This window comes from Procambarus clarkii, chromosome 1 (assembly GCF_040958095.1).
Source record: "Procambarus clarkii isolate CNS0578487 chromosome 1, FALCON_Pclarkii_2.0, whole genome shotgun sequence".
In the NCBI taxonomy this organism is placed as follows: domain Eukaryota; kingdom Metazoa; phylum Arthropoda; class Malacostraca; order Decapoda; family Cambaridae; genus Procambarus; species Procambarus clarkii.
Window position 1 is genome coordinate 29289044 of NC_091150.1, and position 16063 is coordinate 29305106.

Below are 16063 nucleotides of genomic sequence, written 5' to 3' on the forward strand. Positions count from 1 at the left end.
AGAGAATGTGAGAAATGGTTAAAGTTTAGATTTTTGCGAGAAGATAAATGCTAAAAGTGAATGTAAATGTTGTACTGTAACCAATATAATTATGGTGGAGAGAGAAGGAAACTAAAACAAGGGTGAATGGAGTGTGCTGGAACCTCTAAAGTTTTATTACTGGAGATAAGTATCTGCCACAGGAGGAAGTTGTGAAAGCAAAGTTGAGTGTAAAACAAATGGGGTAAAAGAAGTAACGGGTACATTGAAAATCCTGGTTGGAAAGAATAAGATAGGAAGGTATGCAGCCAGAGGGCTGTGGTAACCCTTGTGTATAAATGCAAAGTGATTGGGTGGCATGAACATAACAAATTGAGTTGGAGAAGCAAGAGATGGACAGTCATATTGGTATGTTTCATTACACAGAGAAATCACATTAGCATGATATATCAATGAATAAATCCACAGAAGCCTTGACGAAGGTTCGAACCTATGAGCTGTGTGTTCCCAGGCGTGACTTTGTTTGACCATGGCGTGGTGCAGTCAACTGGAGCGCGCGCCTGGGAACACCCAAGCGTAGGTTCGAACCCTCATCACGGCTCCTGTGGATTTGTTCATTGGTGTGTTTCTTAGGGAAGTAGTTAGAATAAAGAATGAAAATGCCATCGAAAGATGAAGTGAAATAATTGATAAAAAGCCTAGATTAAGGTGAGTGCGCATTAATGGTATGGTAATGTTGAAGAAATGGATGATTTGAGTGGTGTTGAGTGTATTTTGGGAATAATATGTAGTAAAACTTAAAAGAAGTGATGCAGCATGGCGAGCTAATGTGTGTATATTCGAGTGAGTACAAGAGATGTAATGGTAAACAGTGTTCGGTGGAAGTAGTAGATTATTAACATTTTGTTGACAGTACATCATTAGGAGCATTACACCTAGTCCATGAAGTGGTTGTGGTCCTTCTGTGGAGGATTTGTTTGAGTGTAATTATGGGTACTATCTGTGATGCTGCTGTTGCAGATATTAGTGTGATTGGACATGTCACCAAATAATTGTTAATATCTCTAACGCCCCCTCTATTCCTATGTTATCATATCTGAACAGATGCTTTTTATCCTAATGATGGGAGATAATGATAACACATCACTGATGAAAACATGGAAACTGAATACACACAGAAATCACAATTGCGTGATACATCAAATGAACAAATCCACAAGGGCCGTGATGAGGGTTCGAACCTACGTCCAGAATGATCCTAGATGCACCTTAATCGATTGCGCCACGATATGATCAAAAGAATTGCAACCGGGAGTGCTACTGCCCTCACATGGATCCTGCAGCCTCTTCCCCGGTTTGTGTCACGAGAGGCTGCAGGATCCGTATAAGGGCAGTAGCACTCCCGGTTGCAATTCTTTTAACACTTTCGCCCGGGCATGATGCAGCATTGCGTCATCCATTTACTGTCGGTAATGCCGGGGATGACGCAGCATTGCATAATCCACTTTAAATAATCGCCAAAAATCAGGTTTTTATCCGCTTTTTTGGGACTGATTTTAAAATGCGCGCCGATGTCTTCCCATTTTCTTCGTTGAGCCTCGTGGCCCTCAGGCGGCTTGGCACACGCCGTGGGCCCATTGTTTTAGCTCCACTGTTGTGACCAATGTTGCCTCCCCTCGCATCTCAAACGTGTGAACATTTCGGCTATTTTCCGTGGCTATATTTCTTACTGCGGCTTTAGAAACTATCTACGCTTACTCCACGATGGATAGTGATCATGAACAAGGCCCTTCCAGGAAGAAAATTGCGAAAGAAAGGCTTGAAAAGGGCGGGAATTGGGAGTGTAGCTGGAAGGTGTCTGAGCGCTCACTTGCGGCTAACGCGTGGCCCGTCTTCAACTCGTCGGCGGTTGGAGCGTGACCAGGTTTTTTATTTTATATGCTAATGTTCCTCTAGAGAATTCTATTGCGGACCCATTGAGACCAAAATGAAAGACCTAGGACGAAAATTGAGGTGACCAGAGTGAAAATAGTGAAAACATTTTATCGCGTTTGCGCGCTCCTGGGTAACTCGTTCGCACTTTCTCTGTTTGCTGCGGGTAATTAGCCTGGCTTTTGGAGTTTATATGCATTTAGTGCTGTAGAGAATTCTATTGCGAACACAATGATAAAAAATTTAATCTCGTAGGACGAGAATTAAGGTGACAAAGTTGAAGAGAGTATACACTTTTCAGAATTTACGCGCGCTCCCGTGACACCCTGGGTCCCATATCGCACAGTTGAGGGGTGGCGCGCGGGGTACGCCAAAGTGTTAACTATGTTGTGACGCAATCGACTAAGGCGCATCTAGGATCATCCCGGACGTAGGATCGAACCCTCCTGACAGCCCTTTTGGATTTGTCCGTGGATATTGAACTTGGTAGATCGAAAGAATGAATTAGTTTTAAAAATTAACTGTTAAACCCTTTAAACTGTCATTAAACAAAAAATAGAACAGAGAGATGATGGAATGAATATGGTTTTCAAGAAGTTTTTATGAGATTGGTGAAAATAATTAATTCATAGGAAGGAACTGCTTATAAATGAGAGTAAAATAAACTGCAGAGGGCCTGTTGACCCATATGACTCAAAATTACTAAAGTAAGATATAAGCTAATCAGATTAGCTTATGAACCAAATCAAGTTGCAAGGACTGTATTTAAAAAAAAGTAAAAAATGCAATAATGATAAGAGCATGTTAAGGAAGTGTTAGGCACTGATGAAGATGATGACAGTAGATACATTGGCTGATCCATCAAGCCCGGGATCCTCATGTAAATTTTTGCACCAAAAGAATTTTTAGTAGATTCTGAACACTGTATATTTTAAAGTTGCAAAGTGTACCAATTGTTACTTTAATGTGTACATGTGTTTGCTATACTGTATAACTTAGCAGTCACTGAAGGTTGTTAGCAATGCCAATGCGATTGTACTTAATAGGAAGATCAAAATGATGTTTTTATTTTACTTTGATACTAATAACCATTAAAATTAAATACAAAATACTGATGTGCAGTATATGCACCAAAATCTTCAAAAAAATATTTTTTGTGTCAAGTGAAGAAGTCATACCATACATGCCAGTAAGTCGTACCTTACTGGCAATGTACAGGATTGCCAGCAAGTCGTACCTTACTGGCAATGTACAGGATTGCCAGTAAGTCGTACCTTACTGGCAATGTACAGGATTGCCAGTAAGATGACTGAAAATTCAGGATAAATGTGTTCTGGCACTGTAAAGACTGATCAAAATAGGAGCTTCAGCAAGAATTATTTGGACATTTATGTATGAACACTGTGTTCCTAACACTGCATGGCAGCTAATTACCATACTGTACTTGCCTTCTGGGTAGTGATAGATAGGTTAATTAAAATGAAGTTCAATATCTACTGCTGCTATGCTAATTTTTTTTTTTTATGTTTTGGTTTACATTCCAAACACCCTTAAACCCCTTCCCAACCTTACTTTATTTAACCTGACTTTTTTTTTCTCTTCATAATAATTTTTCAGCATGTGTTGCGTGTGAGCACGAGCATATGCAACAATTCTGTGTGGCTTTGTGAATAGTAATGGATCCTGTATTTACTCGCAGAGCAGCCTTGTGAACAACTGCTACTGAAAATGTTTTAAAAATAAGAAAAGGAGAGATTGACAGTAAAGTTAGAAGTATTTTGTTTTGGGTTACAATATAACCCAAAAGTTACAGAAGTCTAGATCAAGTACATCTGGCACTGAAACTTTACTTCTGTGTGTTCTTGTCTAATCTTTTATAAAACATGTTCCCGAGGTAGGTGAGTATTGTTTGTGTTTGGCATACAAAAGTGACAACTGTTAACATTGTGGGATATTAGGCTAGGCCGTGGGCTATAAATTTTAGGTTTGAATAGGCAGAGATCCATCACACATTGTTTACTTATTATACCACTAGATTTTGTAAGGTGTCTGTCGTAACCCTTAGGCCTTAGTTTTAAGATAGCTTAACTTGTGCAAACATGGCTAAACATTGAGTTTGGCAACATTTTCAATTTGTGCATGCTATGGAAAAAAGCCAGATGAAGCTTATCAACACAAAATTGCAATTACAAAAATAAAACTTAATAAAAATCATGAAGGATGCAGCAATTAACGGGGATAAGGTTAGGAAACTTAGCCATGAATGAAGCATAGACTATGGGGGCTTCATCATTCAAATCATGCACAGAGTCGAACTGTTCACTTGAAATGATGAGGCTCAGGGTGATTGAGAAGGCAATGGGCAGCCAACACATGGCTGAACTTTCAAAAGTAGTTCTGATAATGTTAGTAGTCATGATTTTTATCAATATGCACTTTAGGATAGACATCTGATAGGGTGTAATTAACCACTGATGACCCAAGACAATCTGTATTAGAACATAGGACCATGGTCTGAGGATTTAACAATGGGATTTAACAATAGGATTTAACAACATATCCACCACAGACCAACTGGACTGTGGTGGATACGTGGGCCTGTGGGCCGCTCCACGTAACAGCCTGTTGGACCAAGCTCTCACAAGGCAAGCCTGGCCCCAGGCTGGGCTTGGGGAGTAAAAGAACTCCCAGACCCCCATCAAGGTACAAGATATCAAGTGATCAGAGAAAAGAGAAGAAATTGTATAGGAAAAGGAGGAAGTAAAATGGCTATTGAATGTCTATTTAGAGATTTAACGAAATATCTTTAATGCTCATTAACTATAATGGAGGATATCGACGCTTATGGTAGTGGTTATATATAATCCTGCAACTAACAGGAGGCGGTCCAGTCAGCAAGAGAAGAGGACAGAAGGAATTAGCATCATTTAGACCTGATGATGTTCTAGAATAAGGTAGATAATGAAAGGATAAGATATGAGGAGCTGCATAGTGCTAGTGATCTCTGTGTTAGTGTTGACTACATAGTTGAGTTGAAGGAGGAGGGAGAGATGGGACTACAGGAGGGTGAGAGACTTCCTCCAGGAAATTCAGTTGGAGAATAAGTTATAGGGAAAGATGACAAAGGAGATGCAGTATATATCTCATAAATGTATGGAGGCCATGGTAAACTACATACCACCCCGAGGAAACAGGTAGAAGTGAAGAGCAAGATTGAAACTTGATTCAACTGAGCATGATAAGCTTGGGAAAAGCACAAGACAGTAGAGTACTGAGGTAAGCAGGAAGGGGCCAGGAGGGAAGAAGAGAGGCAGCTTGAAAATGATGGCTGAAGCCAAAGATCAGCCACATTCATAATACAACAATATATGGGATCATTTTATTACATTAAAAAAGTTGGAAACTTCCTCAGAAAGAAACAGGGTCTGCCAAAAAAAACTGCATAGGATACCTGGAGTTAAAGATGGAGGCAGAAAGGAAGGCTGGTACAACTGATGATGGAAAGCTGTAAGCCCTCATATATAATATGGCAGTTACTATTATGGCAGTAAAGAATGAATTACAGTATGTGTATATATTAAGCAGTAGGGCCAAACCAGATTTTGACTATGATATTGAAAGAAATAGCATAGATGCTAAGTTGCCCTCAAAGGCAGATTTATAATGTGTCACTAGCAAATATGATGCCCATATTCAGGAAAGAATGCAGGTATAAAACCTTAATTTTCAGACTTGTGCCACTAACGTATAGTCCATGTAAAATACTGGATAATCAGAAACAAAACACTAGAATATCATGCAAGGACTGATTTTGTAACCGAGAGGCATCATGGTTTTAGAAGCAAAAAGGCATGCTTGACGAACCTGACGAGTTCTGTGACAAGGTCAAGATACAGCATCAGAGAGAAGGATGGGTTGATTGCATCTTTGTTGCAAAATGTCCAAGATAGTGTCCCTATAGTATCCTGTAGTATACCCAAGTCCTGTTCACATGCTGGAAAAGCAGGTAAAGGTTTCTGGGACGATACTCTACTGTATTGTAAATTATCTGACAAGCAGAAAACAGGGTTGTAGTGTGAGAGGAAATGTCATGGTAGATGGATGGGGAAAATGAGATCCTACAGGGTTCTATATTTGGAATGCTGCTCTTCCCGAGTTAAGTAATTGCTCTCTTAGAGGAGCGAAGATCATATATGATAATTTTTGTAGTCAATGCAAAACTGAGAAGAGTAAGGACTGGATAGGACTCATTCAGCCCCCACAGTGAATGGTGCCTTGACGTGGTGAAGGGGCTTTTGTGTAACGGACATGGTAGGATGGGTTGGCTCCTGCTCCCCTCTCCTGACTGCTGTGGCGGTGCACAAGCAAAATACATTATCATGTGTTATCCATATATGGAGACCCCATGCATTTCCTCATGTTCCTTCATCTGGAAGTTGAGCCTAGCCAGCGGCTGCAGCCCCTGGGGAGTAACATGCTACCCTTATTTGTCCCTGGAAGTCTGTTCAGCTCATCAATGGTTATTGACATATTTTGTTCTGGTTACTGCTGAAGTTGTTGACTTCTCTCTCATCCAATGCCAGCTCCAACTTGTGTTTCATGCTGCATCGTCTTGGGCCGCCAGTCATGGCTTCAGGTTCTCCACATTTAAAACTTGTGCAATAATTTTTACTCAAAGCAGGTCATTCTTCATATCCCCCATTGTCACTCTGTGGTCGTTTTCTTCTGTATAAAGATTCTGCTCAACTTTTGGGGTGATCTTTGACACTCATTTGTCTTGGTCACCCCATATTTCTTGCCTCCATTTATGCTGTGTGAGCCAGGAGTGTAGGGTGCTTGGAGCTGCATGTGCACAGGGTTTTCTACCCTGTGGGCTCCCTCACATTGCCCTTATGTTGCCAAGGTTCTCATTCCTGGAGTATTCTGGCTTCGCTCTCTTAAAGGGTTTCCTCGCTTGTGGTGGACCTTACCCTGGGTAAGCCCATTTGTTTTTGGCTTTCTGTCATCCCTGGGATTGGGAATGATTTTTGGCTGACAGTTACCTGGCAAAATCTGGCCAGGATGAATCCTCCAGCGCAATGCCAGATGCTGGAGGTTCATCCAACCAAACCAAGGCATGCTGAGGTCAGTTTCTCAGCCTCAGGTGGGCCGTGTTGGCCTGCTCATACCCGTTTCATTGTTCATACAACTATCCCATTCATATTTCGATACAAAGAGACTTTCCTGACTTTCTTTCTTGGGGACTTATTTTCTATTCCGGGGTTCCAGCATACCGATACTAGTGCCTGGGCTTGGCCATTTCCTGCAGACTGGAAAAATCCCTGCTGGTTCAATAGTCACATGAATATCCCCCGCAGAACCCACTCTAGCCATGTGAGAGTTTGAGGGTTGTACATTGCCTGTGACACATGGCAATGCTCATTTCCTTCTGCCTCCACCATGCTGCGTGCTGGGTTGGTGACACCCTTGACCTCAAGCTGTGTGGGACTTGCTCTCTGCACATTACTCTCCTTAAGAACCCTTCTGATGATCTTCAGGGTTTTCAAGCAGCAACTGCTTTACTCTAAGGTTTTTTGTTTTACAGCAGTCTAGGTTGTGTGCCCAGTTATATGCTTTGGAGCTGCTCCGGTTGGTGTTTTAGGACTTGTATTTGAAGGTGTTGGTTAATTCAACCATGGTTCTGTCTGCTTCTCTTCTTTTCCCTTCCCTCTAGTCCTCCACCCTTGCTTTAAGCCCCGAGGCTTCTGTGGGTTGTGGTTTGATCAGCTTCGAGGATCGCCCCTTCTAACATGGGCATGGAGGCAATTGAGCCTGATGATCCTGCTGAGGCTTCTGGATCTTCTTTTCAGCCAACCCCAACATCTGAAGTCTTTCCCTTAGACTCCACTTCTCTATCCTGGGCAGTTCCTCCCTGAGGACCCTCAGCTGTGGGTCTCGGGGCTTGGAGAAATCCGAGATGGGTCCTTGGATTCTGTTTGATCCTTAGTGGGCTCTTGTTCCTTCTGCAGAGAGTCTTCTGTTGCAGGAAAAGGGGTTTTTGCATCCCCTCTCTCCCTGTATGAGTTATATATGGGAGTGGCTTTCCCCAGGGTTTGTTTCCAGATGCCTTTAGGTTCCTCAGATATCTTCTTTCAGAGGTTTCCAACTTCTTGCCATCCCCCAGCGGAGGCTCGGGAGGCTCTCTGTATGCCTTCTATGCAACCCACATACTGCCTCGTTGATGGTTCAGGTCTCTTTTGAGTTTGAGTCTTCTTCTCCTCCTTGGATTATTGTGAAGTTCCTGAGTTTTCCTGGCTGTCTGCTGTCAACATGGATGGAATCACTGTAAGAGTCTCCTGATCAGGGAAGGGAGCCACATAGGAGGGAAGGGCACAGTTACATGCCAATGTGAAGAGCTCCACCTCAGGGCAACTGAACATCTTGCAGAGCCAATGAAAGGACGCATCGTTAATAGTCCACTCTGTGGAAATGGAATGGAAGTGATAACCCATCTGTGAGAATGTTGGACTCACCCACATGTGGACTGTGTGAAGAACCAAACCCTGAGAATCCAGAAGTCAAGCTATTCAAAACATCCAGCTCTATAGGGTGATTGACCATAGTGATCCCCTCCCTCAGTACAAGCAATGAACCACTGAAGGGCAGACAGAGTGGAGTCAGCACAGAGCCAAGAGGAAGGTAAACCCTCTGCAGTGCATGCCTCAGCTACAAATTTGTGCACCATACTGTGTGGTCCGAAGGAACAGACCCGACCAACAAGCCTGGGTAGCCTGGTTATTGCTGGTCTCAAAGCCCTGATCCAGAGACAAGGTGTTCATGAACTCATTGAGTGATAGGAAGATGACACCGTGGAACTGAACCCAAAAAAACCTAAATGGGAAGCTGGCTAAGCAAGAACACATGAAAGGTGGATTGGGTGTGAACCTGCTTGCTCCATGAGGGGCAAAATAGGAGAGGCCAGTACAATGCTCAGAGCCAAACCCTGCCCAGCGAGTAAACCATGCAGGCAAAGTTCAGGTTTTGACACAACTGCTCAACCAATGAACAAGTCATCCAGGATTTGATCCAATACCTGTACAGTGAAGAAGCTGCAGGCAGAACAAAGCAACGAATCAGGGACAGAGGAACTGACCGAGAGTACCAAACTAGGCCCAACCAAGTCTAAACCTGGAGCAGAACCAACTGAGACTTCCTCCAATTCACCAGGAATTCAAGCTGGCGAGCTGGGAAAGAACCAGGTCCCTAGCCAGCTGACATGCATTTTGTTGGGGGTACCAACCAGTCATCAAAGTAGGCCAACATATGAACCCCTAAGAAATGTAGCCGGGCCACAACAATCTGTGCCAACTTGTGAACACACTGGGCCAGATTAACACCGTTGGGAAGGCTAATACTAAAATAAAATAAAAATACACAAGCAAATGGGCCCCCACAGGATGAATAAAGTTCAAGGATGTCTGGCACTTAGTTTGAAGCAGAGGGGTTTGCCTCTGACTGGTGGACTGGATCACTACTGGTAGAACCTTCCAGCATCAGCAGCAGAACTGACCAGAGTAGCTGGCCCTTGCCAGCTACTCTGATGGCAGTTAGCAGTAATGAACTTTGAGCTAGTTTGAGTGAATCTCTTGTACCTTATGAATCATTTACAGAGTTGTTTGGCAGTTTGAGGCTTTTTCTATGAATCCTCCAGTTGTTAGTAAAGTTTCTCTGACTTTCAGGATGCTTTTCCAGTGGGGTGGCAAATTGCCAATCACTCCCTGTGCCTCTGAGTGGAGGTGGGCAAGGCTTTGGTTCCTGGTAGGCCAAACAGAATTTCCATGACCAATAGTGACCGTTTAGCATGGCAGTAGAGGATGTTGACCTTTGGGGGGAGGGGGAGGGGGAAGACCCAAAAAGATTTAAGGTACTGGTGTTGTTTGAAGATTCTTGAGTTATCACCAAGGACTGTTCTAGGGAAAGCCCCATGTGGGTCCCTGGAGCTGTATGTTGAGATGGTTATCATCTACTGGGTCACATCAGCCATATAGTTCTAGAGGCCTACCAAGGACCTGAGCCAGAACCTGGCATGCTGGGGGTCTTTGCCTCTGCTATGGTTGTATTGGCCACATTCTTTGCTGCCCGACAGGCTGTGTTAGCCCAATCCTTGGATTCATTGGATTTGGCATGGGTCTTGGCTCTCCTGTCTGCCTCCCCATTTTCTCCTCTCCTCTTCTGAAGATGGGGTGGTGCAGTTCCTCTTGTCGACAGTTGCGGCCTGTCAACCTCTTTAGGACCACCTCTGTCTTGGAGGTTCTCATTCCTGGAGGCGGGTCAGGTAGAGTTAGGGCACCACCTGTTGTAGGGTTGAGGTAGGTCATCTGTGGAGCCAGATGCCGGGTTGCAAGTGCTTTCCTCAGCCGGTCCTTCTCCATTAGGTCGGCGTCATGCTCGCTCTGCTGAGAAGGTATCCACTACTTATGATTCATGCCAGCCCTTTCATGGTTTGCCCTTTTGATGAGGCATTGAGGGGGTGATTCATAAAGTTTGTCAACTCCTAGTCCCATTGTTCATAGGCTGTTAAGTCATTTTCCCCGCAGCCTGCGCTGGAGTTGGCCAGTCCCTCCCCATTCTGGAGGCTCGTGTCTTTCTACTTGCCTCCATTGGTTCATCTCAGAGTAGGTGGCTTCCATCATGGTTGAAGTGACTTGTATTGCTTCAGTGGGTTTCCTGCCTCTTCCCAGTCCTGAAAGGGAACTCTCTGGACCTGAGATTCATCCTCAACCTTTAGTAGTTGAACCGGTTCAACCCCTGCCTCCCTTACCTCTTTTGGGTTCTCCTATTTGAGCTGAAGCCAACCTCATGTGTGTTCACTTTTTTTGGCTCATGTTGTCATGACTCGTCCTCATTTGTTGGGGGGGGTTTTGGCCTACCTCAGCAACTGGCTGGTGTGAATTCCCAGCTGGTCTTCTAGCCAGGGATCTAGTTCTTCCCAACTTGCCAAGTTCAGGTTCCTAGTGAACTGGCATAAGTGCACAGTTCTCTCAGGTTTGAACTTGGCTCAGCCTCGTGGTGGACTCTCGGTCAGCTTCCCTTTTCTTTCCTCCAATGGCTTTGACCCAGCTGCAGCTTTGCCATTTGTTGGTGTTGAGTCAGTCCCAGGCGACTTGATGCTCGAGCTCAAGCGGCTATGCAAGAGCCTGAACTTTGCCTACTTACTTTATCCTGTGGCTTTGGCAGCTGTTCTGGTACTTCCAGGACAGCCCCTTTCATCACTACCATGATTGTTGGGTGTGGGGCCACACTTTTTTTTTTATTATTATAATTTTCTACCACAGTCGTGGCCACACATTTACAATGCTAACCAGCATATATACATTTTCTTCTGTCCTCCATGGACAGGGTAAGAGATCTGTTAAACATGTAGTTCAGGATTTATTGAACAATCAACCACAGAAGGTGATTGTAGTGCTTTTAAAATGCTAATCTAACCTACAGGCATAAATACATAGATACACAGAGTTACGTCTGCTGTACATAAAGTGGTCGATGTGTTCTTGTATACATATATACATACATACATATATACATACATACATATATACATACATACATATATACATATACATATACACACACATATATATCTACATACGTTTGTGTATTACGTACATACACATACATTTATGGCTCTCCTACTCTGAGAGGGTAAGATAGCTGATAGAGAAACTAGTGTGTTATTAAGTACTTAACCACTGAAGGTGATTAAGGTGCTTTTACATACACCATATAGTTGATACATTACATGGTCAATCTTGGGTACAAATCCAGTATATCATCAAGTGTTCCAGTATTCATGGGGCCCCATTCGCTGCTACATCTCCAGCTTCCTCTTCTGATTCCTCTTGACTTTCTGGTTGCCTTCCCTAGTGAGGTGGAGAAAATGTTTCTGCTCCCTGTGCCTCTTTGAGGGGGACCGGGTTCTGGCTCTGGTCCCGGTAGGCTTCTAACAACTCTACAGTGAATGATGGTAACCATCTCAGCATATAGCTTCAGGGGAGCCACTGGGGCTCACCAGGAAATTAGCATTTCATTACTTTCAGTGCTGGCTTTTTACTACTGAATTGATGTTGATATCAACATGAACAAGAATCAAATTTATTTATTCTCTTGAGTGAGAATGGATGTCGAGTAGATGCAATCTTTCTAAACCGTGTGACTATTATGTACCCAAGTTTGTCTTGGTCGTGGTATAACATGAACCAGGAATTCCATCTTGTGTAGTTGACATTCAAATTTCTCCTTAATTGCTACCTGCCATCCCATTCACCAGGTGTAACGAAGGTTAGCTATGTTATCCAGGATGTCAAGGTGGGCGAGCATTGAACTTTTAGCATGCTGTGTTGCATCGGCAATTAATACACAGTCATTCAGTTTAGCATGTGCAGTTATCCCCAGTTACCCTGAGTAGTTTATATAGCTCATTAATTAAAAATAATAAACTTCAACCCTTTAGTTCGTTGGCCACCATGATGTAGTCTATTTAACACTGATTATATAGTATGTAGACACGTTTGTACCGTATGGTTGTCTGTCTTGTATAACTAAATTTGTCTGTAAGTATAATATATAGTGGGAGTTGATATTTAAAAAGCCTTTTTGTTGGGTATTTTGAATTAAAATGTTTATTTAATTAACTATATTCACCTATTTTTCAGATGCACACGACCGAGTTCAACAGTCTAGCAGCCCTAGCAGAGTTATATAACTATGCATTCAAGTACAGTGACCAGCTGATGCTTACATTAGAGGAGGACGAGTTCTCCACAAAGAATCGTTTGGCTTACAGGCTAGAGCAAGTGCACAACATAATGACAACCGATCAAGAATGACAGGACGCCCCCCCTGACCCACGGGCTGGACCAGATCAACAGAGAGTTCCGACTTCAGGCTCTGTGGGTCCTGGTTCCTACTCTCCAGGTCCATATGGAGGATCCCCCCCACACCACGCGTATCCCGGGGGACCGTACGGTGTTTCTCCGCCACAATCTGCTGTTTATGATGGCCAGTTGGAAACTATGTTCACGTACCGTGGACAAGGTGCAGCCATGGGAGATGGGAGCCAAGGGGGGGTAGATGGCAGTGTGTATGGTCTTTACGGTGTTCCCCAGCATGCCAGACTCTCACCTGGGGCATATGGAAGTGCACAGTTTCCCAACAGAGGGACACCTCAGGTGTATGAATTTGAATATGAAGAGCCTCGATTCACTTGAGGCTTGGTGGTGAGGAGTGCTGTGTTTCTGCTCAAATTGTGTTGCTATGTGTGCAACAAGACAGAAAAACAAAGTGCCTCACACCCAAGGCTACAATGGTGCCCCGGAGTGAGCATGAAAAATAGGCAACAAAGCAACGAACAGACTTGCCTGGCAGCAAGCAAGAAACAGAAGCAGCAAGACTTTACATTATGCACTACAGTAATTTTGTACCAAATTCCCAGGCTTCTAATAAACCCAAATATGACTGGTGAAGGTGCATTCTGCAGTCAGTGTTTTTTAATGAGATTATCTTGGTGCTGTTTCTTATATGTGCAATGTAGACTGCAAGCTAAGTGCTGCTACCTGGACAAAACTATATGGTTAGCACTTAAGTGGTGCTCACTCACAGTGTGTCAGAAAACAGCATCTTGTGTTTAGTGTCACTTTTTTAATTGCCAGTCCTGCCCTGAACACTCGTTTGACCTTTGCTCTTCCGTCTTCCATCAAGATTGCACATGACTCCAGCACAAGACTCTGCTGTTTACACAACAAGACTCCGCTCAAAAAGCCACTGCAAAGAGAGTCCAGTGTTGGAGAGTTCGTGATACTGTAATTCCAAATTCACCATTATTGTTATTTGGATACATAAAATGATGTGAAGGAATGTCATTGTTGGCATTCAGTTGCCCAAGGAAACTCAATTTATATCAGAATTATTCAGTATATTAATGGATTTTTTTCAGATAGACATTCACAGGGAGAAATAAATTATTTTACAACATAGATCTCCCTGAATGTTGTACAGACGGTCATCCATATTCCCTGCATTTAAAAGCATAGCAATCATTACTCTTAATAAGCTTCTGTTTGTCCAGGTTTATAAACTGAGTGCATTAACATGTCGCTGCTCTGTTACCGTATGTACCATTATTTCATATGTGCAAAAACTTTAAGATGTTTCAAGTTTTCATGTGATATTTCTATGTGTACGAAACTGCGTGTGTGATTGTGTGCGCATTCTGTTACTGCCATGTGCATGCGTGAGTGTGTGCGCAGAGGAGAAAGCCATGTGTGTGTTGTCTCGGTGTTTTGCGGACCTCTCAGCTTTTTGAGCATATTTTGCTTGCATGGTGGAGATGAGAATGTCTTTTTTTTCTGTATCCTACATACCCTTCATTAATGGTTTACAGAATGACTGTAGCTTATAACATCAGGAAGGAGTATCATGACCTCTGACAGACTAGTGGGTGTAGCCCATTTGCCTTGGTATGAGAGGATAGGCTGTGTGTGCCAATGAATCTGATAAAGAGGATGAAGCTCCACCATGCTGGCAGAGCTCAACATGAGGGAGCCTTGATGTGCTCATGAGTGTAGCTGTGTTCCCAAATTTGGTTCATTCATCATGGGTGTCTGAGGGATCTACACATCCAGTGGTGTATTCATAAATCACTCCATCATTAATGATCATTTACATTTATTTTACTTTCTTTTAGAATTTTGAGTGGGATAAGTTCCCATTTCATCATATTTTAATCATGTTCACAGTGCCACAGCAGCTGACTATATCAATCATTTTGTTATGTAGTTGGAGATGGCCAGGATTTTAGTGATGATGCTCCTTATTTATAACAAGGATGTACTTTTTTAAAAAGAGCTATGGACTAATGATCCTCCATGTATTTCCATGTTTTTAAGCTTTTAGGTATTATGACGTGAGTGCAGACAAGGATATTTGCAATAACTTGAATATGCCTGTTTTTTAAAAAGTGTAATATTTCAGAATGTATAAAATCTCTTACCATAAATTGAGCTTAATTCGGCACCTACGGCAATAGAGACTCAGTGAGTGGGGGGGGTCTGTTTAGGAAAAGAAAATATGTATAAACAAATACATAAAGAAAATATTCAAATAAATTAATTTCAAATTAAATATAAACTGAGGTCTCACTGGGGTGCTCACATCTGATATCATGTGTAAGGTATAGAAGGTGTAACAACTCCGGCTGAGACTGGCTACTCTCTCAATGGTCTCGGAGCTACAGTTGAGTTTCTCTCTCACTCTAATCTCACACCCATCTATGTACATTCATTTGTGAATAGTTCCTTTGTATTATATTAGTACTCATAAGACCATTTGATACAATCATTACTGGTATTAATTATTAATGATGTTGATACAAATTCTATCATTGTCTACTTAGCTCGCATCCCAGGACCAACACAATCCTTTCGTTGCTGAGTAAACTGTAGCCTCGGTGAGAATGAGGCTGTTTGTATATAACTGTGGAGGAAGGTCGGCGGCCTTCCACATCCTTCTGCATTCCAGGGTCTCTTAGTCATAATGTGGACTCAGCAATTTTACACTCCCCCTTTTTGTGACCATTGTAATTATACTGATTTTACCGTTTGACAGTTCATTCAGATTTATAGCCTTGACGAGTTTAGAGCATGATCAGAGGGCCATGATCTCTGGCTCTGTCATCGCCAGGCCCTGGTCTAGTCTCATAGCCGCCGACCCCCGCCTACCTGTGTACCATGATTTCCCGCGCGTCCCGCTGTACAGGCGCACGTTATGTGTATGTCAAGTCTGTGTTTCATATAAATGGATCAATAAATTTTTTCACTGTACTAGGTATATAATTTTACCTTGTGAATTGTGTTTACATCTGTGTAAATCTTTATCTGGTTTCATGTAACCAGATTTATCTTTTTTTCATGTACAAATATGTAAATTGTTTTGATGTGCTGAAAATATGAACAAAACTGTTGTTGATATAAGGTCTTGCCCAAGGAGTTGAGTGAGTGTGAGTCACTCACACTCACTCAAACTTTGACAGTGATGTGATGGAGGCACACTCCTTACACAGTTTCAAATGTAGATATGATAGAGTCCAGTAGGCTCAGGAATCTGTACACCAGTT

At 42.8% G+C, this 16063-nt stretch overlaps 1 protein-coding gene across 4 annotated transcripts in view; it reads left to right on the plus strand.

Annotated features, from left to right (window-relative positions):
• The window catches only part of PlexA (plexin A), a 418994-nt gene extending 403224 nt beyond the window's left edge, over nucleotides 1-15770 (plus strand). For 3 of the 4 annotated variants that reach the window (XM_069324085.1, XM_069323905.1, XM_069324026.1), the window contains exon 26: nucleotides 12606-15770. In XM_069324085.1, the coding sequence (XP_069180186.1) occupies nucleotides 12606-12779 (174 nt within the window). In that variant the 3' untranslated portion in view covers nucleotides 12780-15770. The remainder of the gene's footprint in view (nucleotides 1-12605) is intronic. The other variant, XM_069323965.1, reaches the window with a different exon arrangement.
• Nucleotides 15771-16063: the final 293 nt, after the last annotated feature.